Source organism: Cyrtonyx montezumae, unplaced genomic scaffold (genome assembly GCF_038088225.1).
Source record: "Cyrtonyx montezumae isolate F1298 unplaced genomic scaffold, pur_monq_1.0 scaffold_10, whole genome shotgun sequence".
Taxonomy (NCBI): domain Eukaryota; kingdom Metazoa; phylum Chordata; class Aves; order Galliformes; family Odontophoridae; genus Cyrtonyx; species Cyrtonyx montezumae.
This window is the reverse complement of record NW_027071826.1, coordinates 23,114,772-23,132,493: the sequence shown is the minus strand read 5'-3', so window position 1 is coordinate 23,132,493 and position 17,722 is coordinate 23,114,772. Positions and strand designations below refer to the sequence as shown.

General features: G+C 37.8%; 1 protein-coding gene across 4 annotated transcripts in view; it reads right to left on the bottom strand.

Moving 5' to 3' along the window:
* Positions 1 to 17,722, bottom strand: part of BAZ1A (bromodomain adjacent to zinc finger domain 1A) — a 51,950-nt gene continuing 34,228 nt past the window's right edge. For all 4 annotated transcript variants that reach the window (XM_065752866.1, XM_065752883.1, XM_065752873.1 and 1 more), the window contains 9 exons: positions 16,517 to 16,680; positions 16,177 to 16,331; positions 13,582 to 13,730; positions 6,630 to 6,877; positions 6,314 to 6,537; positions 4,715 to 5,199; positions 3,191 to 3,336; positions 1,513 to 1,600; positions 1 to 1,016 (listed from right to left, as the gene is read on the bottom strand). In XM_065752866.1, coding sequence (XP_065608938.1) covers positions 826 to 1,016; positions 1,513 to 1,600; positions 3,191 to 3,336; positions 4,715 to 5,199; positions 6,314 to 6,537; positions 6,630 to 6,877; positions 13,582 to 13,730; positions 16,177 to 16,331; positions 16,517 to 16,680 — 1,850 coding nt within the window. In that variant the 3' untranslated portion in view covers positions 1 to 825. The remainder of the gene's footprint in view (positions 1,017 to 1,512; positions 1,601 to 3,190; positions 3,337 to 4,714; positions 5,200 to 6,313; positions 6,538 to 6,629; positions 6,878 to 13,581; positions 13,731 to 16,176; positions 16,332 to 16,516; positions 16,681 to 17,722) is intronic.

The following is a 17,722-nucleotide window of genomic DNA, read 5'->3' as shown; positions in this document are numbered from 1 at the left end:
AAAATTGTGTCATTTTATTTGTACACTTTGAAAGTTGTACATAGAAACTTATAATACAGTCCTGTAAATTTACTCATTGCTAGAAGAACTGCCAGGGAGAAGAGAAGGTATTTATTGATTGATCAACAAGAAGTTAGAGGGGATAAACAAAACACAGGCAAAAACTTAAAGTTCTGGAACTCCTTTTTTTTTTTGTTGTTTTGTTTTTAAATCCCCAGTACAAATTTTATAAATACAAAACAAATTCACAAATTACTTTGAATGCTAAATAAATATCTACTTAATAAACTTGGACTGAATACCTCCAGCCAGCACTGGTACAGTACTTATAAGATATGCTCATTGTACTCATTCATGTGTAGTGTTGAGAAGATATGCTCAAATGAAGTTTTAAACATCCACAGTTTCTTCAACTGTGCTACAGCAGATTTTTATCTGAGTTGATAAAGCCCTCAATACCACAGCTCTTACAATATCTAGGGGATGAAACAAGATCATTTGGCGCAGGAAAAAAAACAAAACAAAGGATTTCTAGAAGATATTTGGACACATGAATGTATTAAAAATGTACAAAACCTCTGTAAACCAGTACTGTATCCAGTACAGCTATCAAAATTATTAGACACTGAATAAAACTGTAGCAAAGGTAATCTTTCCTACGTTCTCCTGAGTGCTTAATATTACATTGAGAATATAGTGCAGGCCACGCTTCAAGGTGGTTGAACAGTTGTTATTGCTTTATACAGGTATGATGACTGCATGATCTAACATTTTCATTTCATGAACATAGCAGATTCCCTCAAAAAATCCTTTGGAAGGCAGAGGTTAGATTCGTGACTTCTTAGCTACAGGAGCGGCATGGTCCACATTACCAGATGTGATAGGAAGTCCCAGCTTTTGAGCCTGAATGTGGAAGAAAGCCTGAAGTCTAGTTCCAGCTTTTGCTTCACTTGTATTACGAGGGTTGTATTCAAAGCAGTTTGAAAACATCAGCTCAATGTCTTCAATGAACTCCGCTAGTAAATAAAAGAGTAAATAAATGAGCTTAGCAAGTTTCACACCATCAGAGAGCACTATGATCAAGGAGTATGACACCACTGAACGAGTAAAGAGCCCCCAACACAAAGATACCTTTACACATGCATCAAGTATGTACCACGTATTAGTGAAGTGCCACAATCTTAAAATGCCCTGATAATCAAGAGAAAGATTGCAAATCGGGCATATCAACTGAAGCTTTTCCAAATACTTCATTGGTGTCACACACTGACATCAAAAGCTTCAGAAAGTACCTGCAGTATCTCAGCAGATAATTTCTTACCCATCTGCACATCATGCTCTTTGGTAGTTAAAGATGTCTTTTTAATAACATTTGTTGAATACAGATCAGTTAATGTTCATTCAAAAAACCTGAACAATTTCAGCTTCAAGTCCTGACACAACATTTTAGAATGAGAATTAATTTTGCAGAGAGAACAGGATTCATTACCTCCTTCACCACATGATACTTACATGCCAGCTTGTATTCACATTTATTCACCTTTTCACGAATTATATTTAAGGCAATAGGTTTTTTGATGATATCGTAATAATCTGGTACCTTAAAAAAAAAAAGAATGTTGTTCCTACAAAACAAATGGAAGCTTAAATTCTACTTACATTGAAAGAAAGAAAAAAGTAAATCATGCATTAGCAGAAAGCATCTTGGTTTTGAACAAACAGGAGTCCAAGGAACCACCTCCCTTTCCTGATCTTAAATTGGTTTGCAGATATTGTTTTCAATCACAACAAACATTAGCCAGTAATTCATCAAATAAATCTAATTCTCAATACCTTGCAAACAACTGTAAGATACAAAATTGCATGACTAGATAAACAGCACAATATTAATGCTACCCCGATTGGTTGAGAGCAAAAATGATTTCCAAGATTCTAAAACTTTCATTTTCCTGTAACATATTCACGATTAGGGAGCTTTTAATATTTAATAAGGGCATTTTTGCTCCACCACAGTTCACCTTTTTGCAGTGTTCCTTGAAATTCCATTTAGTTATGTTGAAAAGATAGTAGTGAACCTTTCAGTATCAAGCAGAATGCAGTGTGCATGTACAAGAGATACAGAGCCACTCAGAACAGCAACTGTGTGATAAACGCTGAAGGACAAAATGGGCTGCTTAACCCACAAATATACTGATCATTCTGAATTCCACACAAGCACTGAGTTTAGAGTGCCTCTGTTTTACCCACAAAACACAGGGGGTGGGGGAACAACAACAGTATCTTCATCCCTCATCCTTAAAAAGTTTCCTTGCATATACCAGTCTTACTCTTCCCAATGCAATTCCACTACTCCAGCAATCAAACACTTGTCTGGAATTCATTCAAAGTTCCTCTCCTTTGCTCCTGCATCTTTCATTCACATTCATAGATCATTCTTTTTGTCCAGATCCGTTAAGTCTTCCTGCTCCCAGCGTCCGCAACTCAAGTTTCAATTCTTCATTTTACCAGTTACTGCTGTTAGTTACAACAAACACTGAGCACTAGCTCCTGCAAGATGACTATGGCTGCTGTCAGCACAGAGTTGCTCCAGAGAGGCTGAAGAGGACTGGCACTTTGTTACAGTTGAATAGATCCAGCAGTGACAAGCAACTGACAAGCCAGTGCAATCTGCAGAAAAGCAGACGTGCTCTGGGAACTTTCAACAAGATACCATAAGTAAATGCTGCTTTAGAGGTTTGTTTCTACTCTACTGTCAAGTCTAAAGCAGAAGGAAGTTAAATTAAGAACTCAGCTAAGAAATTACCTTTTTACTGCATTATAATTAATGTCAGAACGAAGCTGTTCCTACCTTGTTATTTTATTGCAGGCCTGTTCTGAAAATATCTTTGCACAAATTGAGCATAAATTCAATTGATTAATGAATAACCATAAGCTTACCTATAGCAGTGCACTGCTCTGTTTTTGTTTTTTCAAGTCAAAGCATTCTGCATTTTAAACTCTTGAAATCAAGGATAAAAAATTGCACAATGTCCTTCCAAAAATCTTTTGCACCAGTTATTTGAGCTGAAGCATGAGTGCTTTCCCAAATTCCACTGTCCCCCTGCTTGGGCAATGCTATGAAGTCCACGTTTTACTGACAGCCAATAAGATCCTCAAATGTTCTAATGACTTCTACAGCTCTATTACTTACCTGGATTTTGGAAACCAGTTTCATAAAAGGCCAGCTGTCATCATGTCGTACCAGTTCCACAACAAGTTGTTCAAATGCTGAGAGTTCATGGACTCCTCCCTGACGTCCCGAACTTCTCCTGTTCAATGAGGTCTGAGGAGACGATTCTGCAGAAACAAACACACTCCACCAGATGAACATAAGAGTGTAAAAGTGTGACAAGTAAAAAAATCAAAAGAAAGTGAAACAACGCTATCTTGTTGTAAAAGAAAAATAAAAAGGAAGATGATTTGGCAGCTGAGAAGATGCACTACCAGAGTTCTCGGTCCCTGTGTCACAGGGGATGAGGGTAAGACGTACAGATTTCTCCTGCTTTGCTGCCTCATCTTACACCCAACTCACTTTGAGCAGAGGCAGATCCCAAGAACAGCTAAGTTACACTAGAAGAGAAAATATATAATCCACGTTTAAGTTACAAAATCCTGGAAAGTAATTTAAGGAAGGAGAATCTAAGCCTTAGACTTCTGTCTAGCACAACAGCATATGTTTTATTTTCATTCTGTGTTACTGCTATACTTAGAAAAAAATGTTTCTACTCAAGTGTTCAACAGCAGTTTCTTGTTTAACTGCTTGTAATAAAGCTAACAGCTCTACTTTGGGAGACCCTGGGTATTGAAACCACCACCATTAACAGTTTGAGGGCACAACTTTTGCAGTTTGGCTTCAAGAATTAAGTAGGTTACAGTCTTGTTATTAACCACTAAATGTCTCTTTTTCCTGAATTTTTTTTTTTTTTACCAGGACTTTCCTGGGTTCCTTCTCAATTCTTGATAGTTTTAATTTTGAAAGGACTTTTTCCACTGATTTCAATTTTAAAACGATTTGTTAAATGCTTGTCAAAAAGCCTTATTAGAGGGAAAAACAGAATAAGCCACCTGTTCATAACTTACTTTCACAAAAACTCTATTCAGCGTGGTTTTGTTTCCAAGAGTAGTCATCAGGGTAGTTACACAGGATAAGCCCAGAAACTCCCAATGGTGAAGGACATAAATGGCACAGAACACAAGGCAGCCCGACTGGAGTGCAAGCTGTTTTACACTCCTCAGTCTTACACTAAGTCATTTTTGTGTGTAAAAGGTATTGCAGCTTTTCAAGCACTTTTATGCAATCAAATATGTGGTACTAGCTTAACAAGCAAGGACACTGTTGGTCCTGTACCAGAAAGATGACATCTGTCTTGTAGCACCTTTTTCTCATATCTGTATATTCCTGAAGTCACTACCTCACCCACACCTGCCATTATTTAATAAAAGCACGCAAACTCTAAGTACACATTTGCGTGGTTTCAGGAGTGCATACAACTGTCAGGTTTGAAGCTTAGTATACAGAAAACATGAGCATCTCCTTAGTAATTTATTTATGTATTCGTTCTTCAAATTACCAGACAGTTTTAAAAATGCTTTCAACCACCATATTTCTCACTACCAGTTTTCTTTGCTATCAAGTGAACTCTGTTTTCATTCTGGACCAAGACATTTCTCTAACCTGTGGATTGTCGCTTCCTTCCTCTTCTCTTGGGTTCACTAACAGGAAGGGAAAGCTTTGGAGCAGCAACTGGATATTTTCTAACCCGCTCATTTGAGTCTGTGGTATCAACAATTCTAAATCCAAGAGAATCAGAAGGACTATCTTCCAGTGTGTTATCAGCATTCTTTCTTCCTCTTCGCCGTCTTCGAGGACTGAGTAACTCCACAAATACATCTGCTTGTAATGAACTTTGGCTCTGACGAGTGGTCCGGCTGCTAAGTCTTAAAGTAGGTTTTGCCACTGATGGAGGGGCCGATTTTACCTTTCTTAACCCCCTTCTGGTCACTCTAGATGAAGATACTGCTTGCTTAGGTGTATTTTGCTGACTCCGAGAAGCATATCTTGCTTGACGTTGGATGTTCCGACTTGAAAAAGGGTTGTTGAGTTTGGCTGCCCTCATTTTCAATGGAAACTTGACCTGCGGTCTTCCGTGCTTTGAAGGGCTACCAAAAAAATAAAAAGCAATTATATTTATCCCAAGATTCCATCGTTCTCTTTTTTCTCAGTTTTCTAACTCAGCCATTTAAAAAAAACCCAACAACTCAAGGCTGGCAGGCTACAGGCTTTCACTGATGCAGTCACCCCACTACCAGTCTTTTAAACACTGCTCTGAATTCCTTTCATTAAATACTGTGTGCAACACGTGCTTTAAACAAGCCATCAGAAGTCTGATCACCCTTGCAGTTGGTACAACATGAATGCATTACTTGGACACCACCTACTGCTTTCTTAAATTGACTGCTCATTTCTAACAGCAACTGCGACTACTAAGAGTTTTGAGCAGTATTAGCTAAGAAATAAACCACAGAACTAAAAAGCTGAAAATACAGGTTGAGCTCTAGTCAGAGTTCATAACTAATATTCAAGCCTCTCCAGCCATTAAAGGAGAACAGAAAGATCTGAGAGCCAAAATCTAATTCTCAAGAAGATGCTATTTGAATTGACTGAAACAAAACCTCAATATGGGTTCTGTTTTGGACAAATGAAATGACTGTACTGAAAAGACAAAAAGTACTCTCATATCAAGAGTTTTCTTGAGCTTTCACATCCCTACGGTACAACATATCACATGACAGAAATTATCACATCAAATTATTCAGGCTTTTTTTTTTTAATTTAAGAACAAAAAAAACAGTCCTCTCAACGTGACATTTTCTTGGATACTTTTCTTCCATGTTTTAATACTTACTTTAACACTGTGTGCATGATGCCCACTAAAACCCAAATTGGACTAAAACATTCAAAATTCTATCCCGAAAATCTTTACTATTTGAAACTCTCTCCACCACACATTCAAACAGCAGTCATACAGTAACTCAGCCATCCCTCACCTACACACCCAAAGGTGAATTTTAACACAGAAAAGCAACTCTAAGTCCATTGGAGCTAGCATTTTTTATTTTGCTTTTTAAACCCCATCAGTAAGAGCCAAACTGGCAACTAGCTTCCTTTCCCACTCAGCATTGGATTTTCAAGACATGATTATTTGAAAAATTGCTTCACCTAACAGACAAGACAGTATCCCAGTAGGAAATCACTCTGACAGATGCCGTTTACCTCATCTCTTCCTCCTCTTGAGATTCATCTTCCTCTTCATGTTCCTCTTCATAGTCCTCTTCCTCGCTTTGCCTCATTTCATCGTAGCTTGCCTCTTCCTCCCCATCTATTCGCTCAGCCATCTCTTCATCGCTTTCCACAGATGGTCTCTGTCTGGAGGAAAGGCGTCGGGAGCGCTGCTTTGGTCGGCACTCTGGGCAAAACCAGTCTCCTTCAGGAATTATCTAGAAATAGAAGAAAGAATTAGTAAAGACACCATTAGCTATAAGAACTATGCCAATTTCACATGAAAAGAAAGCACTTTTTCCTCAGATACCTTAAGCTTGGGCCTGATACAGTAGATATGGTAGCCTCGATCACAGCCATCACATAGCACCATGCTTTCTGCATCACCTTTCTTTCGACATACTTTACAGCGAGCGTTGAGGATGGACTTTGACCAGATGACACTTCGATCCAGCGTAGACAGATGAAGGAAGACTTGAGACAAGCTGGTAGAAGAAAGAAGTGACTCTCTCCAGCGATCCAAAACTGTTTTATATGATCTTCCACCATCACTGGCATCTTCCATTAGAGAAGAAGAGAAAAAAACAAAGCACGGGATCAAGCTTCTCTTTCAAACGTTCAGGTTGTTGTGGACTATGAAGCAAGGCTTGGTATATTGGAGTAGTAAATTGTGACAACAGAACCACCTCTGTCTTATCTTTACAGAACTGAAGCATTTCCTTCTCAGTTCCCAGCTGCCAAAACTCTAGGATTTCGCCTTTCAATACCAACTTAACTGCAAACTTCCACTTACACAGGGCATAAAGCAGATCTTTATTTAGACGTCAACCTGGAAACTGAATAATTTGATGCAACTTAAAGTATATGGGACGACATGCCAAATCCCCCGAACGTTTTCATTTAAAGAAACTGCTTAGCATTGAACAGAGACTTTACTGGACAAGAACAAAAACACAAAATACCAACTAAGCCACCAAGGCTGCCCTGTGACATATCTGGGATCTTCCTTAGGTTAGAAATAAATGAGGAGCGTAAATGAGGGGTGAGAAATCATGCGACTTTTTACAAAGTGGTTTTCAATCCAGGCCACTGAAGTGGTCCCACAAAACAGTTTTAGGAATGGTACTGAACAGGAATGAGCAGCTGAGAATTGCAGAAGCAAACGGTCTGTTTGAGGAGCTAAAATAATGAGAAAGTATGAACTACACTCTGCATTGCTGCTGCTATGTAGAAAAAAAATTTGAGTGTTAAAGGCTATTTCTTGTGTTCTAAAGCAAGAAGAAAAAAAGCAGCACTTTTAATTATAGAAATTTCTAAAGAAGTCCCTTCTAAAAGTGATGTTGCAGTTATTACTCTATGATCTCCAGCTCATTAACTATGCACTTAAGTAAAAAAAAAAAAGCTACCTTGCCTGCTCTACTAGTCACAGTGGGCACAGGAATGGCTTGCAATCTAGCAGTCTGCCAATGATTTCTCCTCAGAAACGGGAAGAAAAAAAACATCTAATAACAGATAACATGAAAGAACAAAAATGAGACTAATTACTCCCCTGGCAAGGTCTTTCTGCCTTCTCATCTACTGTCTGCCAGGATTTGCCTAATCTTGCATATATTTGCATTAGCAGCAAGCAGCACAAGAGAAACAATGAGCAAAGGCAGAGGATAAACAGGCAGAACAGCTTCATAAATAAAATTCAGTCACTTCTGAAATACAAATACAAATTTCTCAGTATTCCCACTCTGTCCTTAAGGCTTCCCTTTCTCAAGTTCATTCCAACTACACATAGTAGGTAAGCTCCACTTCACAGTACTGCAGTATAGCTCTCAATGTATTATTTAAAATTCAGTAAGAACATTAAAACAGCTTGTCAGGACACCAGACTAGAATCTGAAACCCAGTTCAGTTCTCAGTTCTGCCACAGCATGATTCTGGCAAACACAATTCTTCTTCAATGTATGTATATTCTGGCAAGCATTTCTTTTGCTGACACTGGCAGCTTGAACATTATTACTTTTTTATTGGCAGCTATTTTTAGCCTGGACTGGTTCATCAATAGAGCTCATCACACAACACAACAAATACGTGCGCCGCAGAACTGCAGTTGCAATGCAGAGAGCAGCTACTGACCACTGCCTGTTTAAACTTGCTCTGGCACTGAAAGGAACATGCCAAACGGCACCCACTACTTCAGTTCCCAACTCATAAAATATGAGTAACACTTTTTTTTTCCCATTTATCGTCTTTCTTATTTATATGGTTAACTCAGAGGGAGAAATGGCCTCTCTCTTTGTGTCAGAGCAGCTCTTCATTGCTCAGTGGGACACCTCTCTACAAGCTAAGCCATCCAAGCCTTGCTACAATGCAAATGAAGTTGTTTGACAGATCTATGCATTCATCTATCAACAGCTAATTGAGTTCAGGGAAGGGTTTCCAATCTCAGTATTTTTTAGAAAGGATATGCAGTGACACAATGCTGCAAGGTTTCCAAAAGAAATTAAAAAAAAAAAAAGGAAAAATATGAAGAGGTTTTAAAAATGGGGGGGAGGGGGAAGGATTATGCAAACACAATAAGAAGAAAATACAGTTCCTTATCTCTGGGTGCAGAATTTTATTTTTTAAATCTTTGATGTGTACTTGAATTACTTGCAATACTGTTTATTCTTCAGTATTTATATGGTAAGCCCTTCAGTATAAGGAACTGGCTACACAATTAAAAGAATGGGAAAAGAAAACTGAAAAATATTCAGTTTGCTAGTTCTTAGTATCACAAGTAAACGTTTAAAATTTACCATCTCTCTGACTAGTCTTGTCTTCCACTTTCTTCCTCTTTTTATAACCCCTGTGGCTCCTTTTATTATCTTCTGCTTTACCTAACATTAAATTCATACAGTTATTTCAAATACTTTTCTTTTTTTTTTTAACGTGTGGTGGACTTCGCTTTTAATATTAATTCATATTACTCATACTTGCATAACCTAAAAATGTAAATAGAACAACGGTTACCACATACACATATAGAAGAAAACAGGCAGGGTAAGAGAATAATGTGCAGAGAGCAATTGCATAACTCAGGATTCACTTTGCCTCCCACTATGAGCAAAAGAAACTGAAAGCTTCTTACATCTATCCCACCTTATCTTTGCATCCACCTCTGGGAAGAATGGCTATAAAAACATCTTACTGCCCAAGAGTTTCTCTCTCAGCAGAGAACTTATCTGGTTTATGCTGCTATGAGCCTTCTAACATCTCAAAAATATGGTTGTTTCACGGCCACAGTTGGCAAAGACCAAGAAAACTAGCTTAACTTGGTCATTTCATTTGGACAGACAAGGTACTTGTGTGAAGGCATATTCTTTAGAATTAAATGAAGTTACTCTTCCAAGAAGGGCCACAGTAAGTCCCATCTGGTCCAAATGCAAGATAACTTTTTTTGACTGTCTTGTCTGAAGAATGAATAAGAATATTTCATCAGAAGAAAAAAAAAAAGCCAACAACAAAGCTTACTTTCATCTTCTCTGACTCTGCTCACGAAACTCTGCAGGAAAGTAATGAAAACACTAGAGTAAATGTGCATATATAAAAATCCTCTCCCAGTTCACTGCTAGGAGAAGTCTGATACAGTTATGCAGAGGACAATTATAAACAAAAGGAAACAACTTTGGAAGTAGAGGAAATTAAAAATAAAGTCTAGAAAAGAAGGGAACAGAGATGAACAATAAGAAGCAAGAAAACACAAATCAAGAAAGACAAATTGTTCCCAGTATCAGTCAGAAAGGTGCTTCCATGAACTAGAAATGTACGGAAATTTGTATTGTACATGAAAGATGCTTCATGTCTGTAGTCTGGCACTAGTGCAGAAAGCAGAGGTTTTTCCTCTCAATAGCCTCACTGTGTGCCAGGGTGACCAAATCACTTAATTTTAAATCTCAATTTTCACATCTCTGTCACAGAAATGAGATATCTTTTCAGTAAAGTATTTTGAAATATAAGGAAAAGAAACTCATACTAAGAAAAAGCAGCAAAATCCACAGGAAAAAAGGTAGTATTTCTTCCCTCAAACTTTTTTTTTTTTTTTTTTTTTTTTTAGAAATAACATTTCAGAGCTCATCAAACAGCTTTCATTTCAGGGTAAATAAAGAAATGGCTTTTATTACATTTTTAATGCATACTTTTTCAGAAGTGTGCAATGCAACCCTCCCCATTCTCTCCCGTTTTATTGTTTGTTTGTTCTTTGTTTTAATTCTCCCCAAACACTACCTAGGACTGGACTAAAGAAAAAAATATCAGTGTTTTCATAACAAAAGAATTATGAATGGTGATTCAGAAATCAAGAAGTGCATACATTACAATTCAAGTAATGAACTGTTAAGTTTTATCACCAAACCACAGAAGATGAGCAGACATCTAGCATTTCTGCTAGGCAGAGGGTGCTGCTCCTGGGGTTTCTAGATGTGCTTTTGCATTGCTATCTTCTGTGTCAGTCTTTTCTCGCTCTTCAACTTGAATATTTGGCATGCATCTCAATTCTAAACTTATCAGAATCACCAGCAAGGCTCTCGGCTGCCTGATAGAGACTGAGAACAAAAACAGACCAAAGAGGAGCAGCTGGTCCTTTTATTGCTCCGCTGGGTCCCTTTGTCTGGCCTGCACCCTGGAGGCCACCAGGATAAACTTGATGGTGACTGCAGTGAATTTCACTGTGCTGTCTTCAGTGTAAGCTGTAAATAGAGTGCAAACTAAAATCTAAGGTATGGCTCCAATTCCTAATGTGAGCAGAGCACAACATGTAAAGGGGTGAGGGGCCAGAGAGGGAAAGAAATGACACAGCAAAGACAACAACTGAGATAACAAAGACAAAGCGAGTCTGCAGAAAAGCAATGGTAATCCTTTAACCAGAAGTGCTCCCCTGCCCTGCTACCAAAACAGAACTCATGGCACTTGCTTGCCTTGCCATGCTTTTACTTCAGTGATAGTTAAATCAGCCTAGAAAGATGGCTTTGCCAAGTTTAATATTAGAAACAGACTTTCAGGCATTTTGTCCAGGTAAAGTTGGAACAATTATTAAAAAAGATCCACTAGAAAAAAAATGAGCGTGTGGACACTGACCTGTGTGGGAGCAGGTAACAAACAAAAAAAGCTACAAAAACCTGGTGGTTGTAAACTGAAAATTAATTTCTGTCCTCAGAATACTCTTGGCTACTTCCTAGCCAGGACACAGAAAGAAAGTATCACAATTTTTTCAAAATAAATCTGATTAAGAATTTGTATCCACTTTTACTAGAACATTTTAATAATGCTCCTAACCTATTTTCTAATCAGTGAACTTTCCTTTGCCTGTTACACGTAGAATGTTAGAATGGCAGAATGTTAGAATCTGCAAGTTTTGGTGTACTTTCCATTTTCGTGAACACATCTGAACATAACCTTTCAGTATTTCAGGAAGCATCCAGAATTGATGCCTCATCTTCTGAAGTGCCTACACTTGCATCTCTAGCCCTGTTTTCCTCGACCCTCTGCAGTTTCACCTTCTGGCCATGTCCAAAAGCTCTCATTTCACAGCACCTTTCACAGAGCTGCCTAAATGTCAAAACCTATTAGGAAACAGTGTGTGCTTCAGGTCTTCTTTACTACAGAGCTGCTCAAAGTGATCTCTAAGGAAAGAACTAAGAATTTGCTTCCATTTACACCCATCTCCTATTTGGAGCAGGCCATTACACAATCAAAAAATATGAGATGCTTCACACAAAGGTAAAACAAGGAAACCTGACATATAAGGGTTATGGTGATAAGCCAGAATAAAAACTGGGATTCCTTCCTGCACTATGTACATTATCTTATGCACTACAGTTACCTCAAAGGAGAGTAAATCCCCAAGCAGTATGGCAGTATAAACAAACAGATCTACACGTCTTAAATCTCCTAAGTCTGCTTTCCCTGTATACCTTTTCTGTCACACAGTATAAGGCACAATGAATGAGGAAGTCTTTAGCAGGGACACTGTTGCCTGTAAGTCCTTAGGACTCATAAGTTCATAAGTTCATAAGTTCATAAGGTTGGAAAGGACCTATAAGATCATCTAGTCCAACCATCCTCCTATCACTATCTCTACCCAACTACTAAATTAAATCCTTTAGCACCTCATCTAAACGCTTCTTGACTCAAATCAAGATGATCAATCTAATCTGCTAAAAGGCATTTTTTCCCTTCAGTGTAGTCTGAAGTGTATTTGTGGCTATCACTAAAACACTGTTGTCCTAACAGTCTCCTCAGAGGCAGTTTGGAAATGGAGCCCTACACAGCACAACAAATTTACAACCTGCACGTGCAGAGTAAGTGACAAACTCTACATGTGCTGTAATTAACTGCATCAAGCCCATTCAAGACAAATTACGTCATGTTGGGCTTGGAAAGTCAGGATGCACTGAGTTGTCCAAACACTTAACCAAGTATTCAGTCAGCTGAGGTTTAAGCTACTACTATGCTCTTTAATCTCAATCATGTGCTTCATTTTCCTTTTCTATATATAATCACACTGAAAACAAGTTTGAGGAAAGAAATGCTGTCCGTGTCAGATTCTCTGGCATTAAGTCCAGCTCAAACTCGCCTTCAGCAGCAACTGATAGTAACACATGAAGCTCCATGCAGGGGCAGCAGAGACACAGAAACAGTTTTAGGTCAGTTTAGATCAACTGTGCCATGGGGTACCGATATCTAGTAAAAATAGACATTCTGGTGCATGAACATCTTGAACTGCTGCAGCAAAACCTCTGTTACACTGGTAACCCTGCTACAGTCCTAAAGATGTAAGAATTAAACTAGTCCAGCTGGGGCACAAAGCACAGCTCCTCAGTGTGACAACAGGATGGGAGGCTTGTTGGGATGACTGCCTCAGGAAGGACACAAATATTCAAGCAAATCTCCAGTCCTGGACTGCAAAAGGACCCAGGTAAGGACTCCAAACAGTAAAAAACACAAACACTGTACATACTTCACAATCATCTGTCTCTCACAACTACAACACGCTGGAGGAACTCAAGTCAACCAATAAGTGTATTTTGTTCCTACTTTTCTGCAACTTTTTCAGTTATATGGGTATGTAACCTAAAGCACTTGCAAATTTATACAACGGCAAATAGCACTAAGGTAGTTATTTGCATCTTTCACATGACCATCTGTTTCAGAAGGATCCACTGGGGAAAAGAACAAAGATGAAACACCTTACACCAAACTGGAGACATACAGTTCCAATCCTGAAAGCTTACCAAGAGGTGCTTTGAGAAACCTGCGCTCAATTCCTTGTTCTATCTGGAGCAGAGCAGAGGCCAAGCAGTGGACCACATTATTAACTGGCTGAGGAGTACTTGTACTTGTTGATGCAGCGCTTGGAGCTTCAGTTTTCAATCCAATGAGCCTAAAATAATAATGAATTGAACACATTTTAACATACTTTCAACCCAGCATTGCAAACAGTTGCTTACATCTGTATCCACAAGATATTTCATTTTTTAACTTAATTTATGTGCACAGAAGAAGGACATGAATAGCTACTGCTCAGTTGTGATTAGCCAACCCAGTCCTCTGGTTTGCTAATTGGTTTAGCTAATTAAGATAAATCATCCTTATGCAACAAAAATAACTAAATTTCAAGAAATGCAGATGCCAAATCTTGTAACAAATCAGTAAGATTTCCAGAGGATTTTATCAGCTAATTTATTAGGGATTTCTATAGAGTACAGTTTCTTATTTTTTCATTTTAGAAAAAAACATTCCACAGCAATTACAAATGAAAATCAAAATGCTCAACATTCATAGCAAAAGACACTAAGTGTAATGAAAAGATTAGAAATGTATCTCTTTGTAAGTTTAGTGTGAACAAACAAACTTAATTTCAATGACAAAGATGAAATCAAAATTAAGGTCGTATTTCATTTCAAGTGTATATCTTCCCCTCAGGATTTTTACACAGCACCCAAGAATGCAGCTTCAGTAACTGTGTTGAATACAACAGAACACAATGCCTTGAAAGGGAAGTGCTGTGGATGTTGAGTTTTGCTGTTTTTATTTTTAATGTCTTCAGTAATAAATAAAAATTCTCAACCAAGAATAAAGTCATGTTTCCAACAAACAGCCTTTTTTGACCAAAGACTAAGCTATCATTTCAAAGTGCAGTTAATCTTCCCCAGCCTCAAGCATAATTATAGTGTACGAGGCCAACTTACACTAATGAAAATAAAACCCAATTTCTACATGAGGTTTATTAAAAAACAAAAAAAAAAAACACACAACACAACCAAACAACAAAAAAAAAAAAAAAAAAACAACCAGCTAATAAAGACTGTCTATATTGTGCTTTATTCTGATGGATGTACAGTGCTTTTGGTTGTCCCTCTTCTGAATTCACACTTAAAAGCTATTCATTATATTTTGCAGTCACACATACTTAAGAGAGCCTGAAAGCAAGCAGAAAAAAAAAGCTGCATACTTATTAGCATTTCACTAGTCAAACCCCCACGGTCTTAATGAGATGTCACTTGCTCCGGGTGGATAAAAAGCTCAGCATCAAAAGGAATCTGTCACGTGATTCCAGAATCCCATACTCTGCTTGAATATGGGAGACTTAATATTACAGTAACAGCAATTCAGAAATTTTGATGGAATTGGTATCAAGTGCCAAAAACAAAGCAACAAGCTTCTACTGTTGAATTGAGAATCAGTGAATGAAACAAGTGCCAAGGTTAACTGGTGACAGACAAATTTTAGCTTCTTGATAAATTAAAACAGTGAAATATTTCCACATTGTGTTTCTTAGAAAGCATGCATCTGTAAAACATGCCATCAACATAATGGGGATGACCCTATCTACTCTCTACACAACTGGAGAACTCAGACTCAAAGGAGAGTCTTATAACAAAATATTATTTCAATATGCTGCATTAGAACAGGAAAAATCTTAAAGAATCTTAATTGAATTCCAACATCCAATTCAGGATTTACAAGTCTGTCCAGAAATATGGTCTTCATAAAATGAAAATTTCACTGCAAAATGCACAAGCAAACACTACAGTAAGATTCATTGCCAGAAGTTTATTTCATTGCAATATTTCAGCACTTGCTTAATATAAACCTTAAAAGGATGTAAATTAAACGTAATCTTCATTTCTGCAAAGTATACAACTTCTGAGAATTAAACATTTATAAATATTCACAGAATATTCCGAGCCCCCATGGTCTGATATACAACAAACATCAATTTAGTGAAAGTCTCTAACCTTTCTCAGAAGATTGTTCAGAAAAAAAACATTATGTAGTTGCAACACTATGACTTGAGGTTGCAGTTTGTTCTACAAAAGGGTTAGCATTATTAAAAGTTACAAGATGATATCACTGTTTTGCTGCAGTGCTAAAGGCCAATTCAGACCACGGCCTGTTGCATGCAATCGTGGCTCTTTCTGTGCCTCATAAAGAGGTACATTGTACAGTTCAGCTGACCATTAATTACTACACTACCACTGTCCATTTTAAACACTCCACAAAGAGTAGAGTTCTTACTCTGGAAAAAAAAATAATATATTGGCAGAATAGTTTTTCCTCTGTATTTGAAGTGATATTGAAATGAATTCATTATCTGAATGGTAGAAGTTGTCAAAATAAAACAAAGACACCTGGTTAGCAATAGGACAGCATTATTTACATGATATAAAGCAATGCAGATATAAGACTTGAGGTCTTAACGTGTTCTACAACTATCTGTTGAAAAATACCCAGTTATAGAAACGAAGAGTAAAAAGTTTGAACATGAAAAACTGGAGTACTGTAGAAAGCTCAAACAGAAGTGTTGTTTAAATTCTAGTTCTTACCGGTCTTTTACAATAAACTTATCTTGATCATCAGTCTCCATTTCTTCAGATTCTTCATTCACAGTTTTAATTATACCATTTTCTTTATTCTCATCATTTAGAAATTCATATCGCCCATGTTCTAAGGCTGCTCTCCAAGACTGCCTGTCTGTAACCTGAAGCAAACATACAGATATTATATTCCCAAAGAATCAAAGGCCGCAAACTTTTAGTGACAATTACTGCCTACACTTAATTAAATTACGCTGTTAGTAAAACCCACAGCATGCAAGAATTCTCATTGAAGTTACAGACTTGATGGCACCACTGTGCTCCAAGGTGCTCTACAGTTCACAAATACCTTAATAGCTCCCAATGTTCCTTGGTAGATCCTGTCTTCAATGTCCAAAAGAAAGTCTCTGAGTCTCATTTCAAGTTGCTTTTCTGCAGATATTTGGGATGCATCATGGGCATTCTGCATCCTTCCCCGTACTGGAGGAGGTCTAATGTCACTTTGAGGTTTGTCTGCAATAACACCAAATAGCTTTTTGTTAGGAGAGTTAGCCCCTTCAAGTACTTGGCAGTGGAGGGAGCAAAGGCAGCACAAGGCATGACAAACTCAACACACGAGCAAAACTCTTCCTACAGCCACAGCTGTCGATACCAACAATTCCACACTCACTCCAAACAGAATTCTTGTAAGTGAAGATCTAAAGACCAGCATCTGTGCATCCCAACACACAGGATGAGAAATTCTTGCCAAAGACAAAAGAATGACTTTTAAGTTATCCACCGCTTCAGAAAGCACTTTCTCAATAACAACCCAAAGGGGGAAAAGAAAGTCACACTTCCAGTATTCCTTCTATCTGTATGATCCTTACTCTGCTGGATAAGCAGAATTCATTTCTATTTTGTGCATGGATCTTTATCACCACATTCAAAACATAGCCGTGTGACTATCAAGTCACAGAAACTAAGAGAACACGTTACAGTACCTTTTAACAAGATAACTGTAAAACCAAACAGGAATATGCAAAAAGTTAGAAGCATTCTATAAAAAAAAGCCTTAAAACTGTTGTTGAAGAAGTACAGGAAAAACACTCAAGTGCACACTTCTACACTTCAAAACCCATAAAAACAATACTGTTTTGCATACGCTTCCTCCTCCTGTAGCAAGCATTTGCCAAAGGAGAGAGAACAAAACAAAAACACACACACAAAAAAAAAAACCACACCAAAAAAACCCCACCATCCCACCGCAGCACTGATGTTAAGCCACCTAATAGCTAACACTACTCTTTCATTCTTCCCAAGGTCTCTGGTATGACTCTGAAATATGTTATCTTTCCCTTGTTCATAGTGCTCTGGCCAGCAAAGGCTTCTGAATAACTTCATGCATTATCAAAACGTGAAATAGTGTGTCCTACCTACTCAAAAAACCAACCAGAAATAATTGCCTCCTTTTGTGAAGTTTCCATCTCCAGTGTCATATCTCATCTCTCCTTTCACTATACTGGAAATGAGGATGTCAGTTGATCAATACTATGACTTTCAGCAAATAATAACC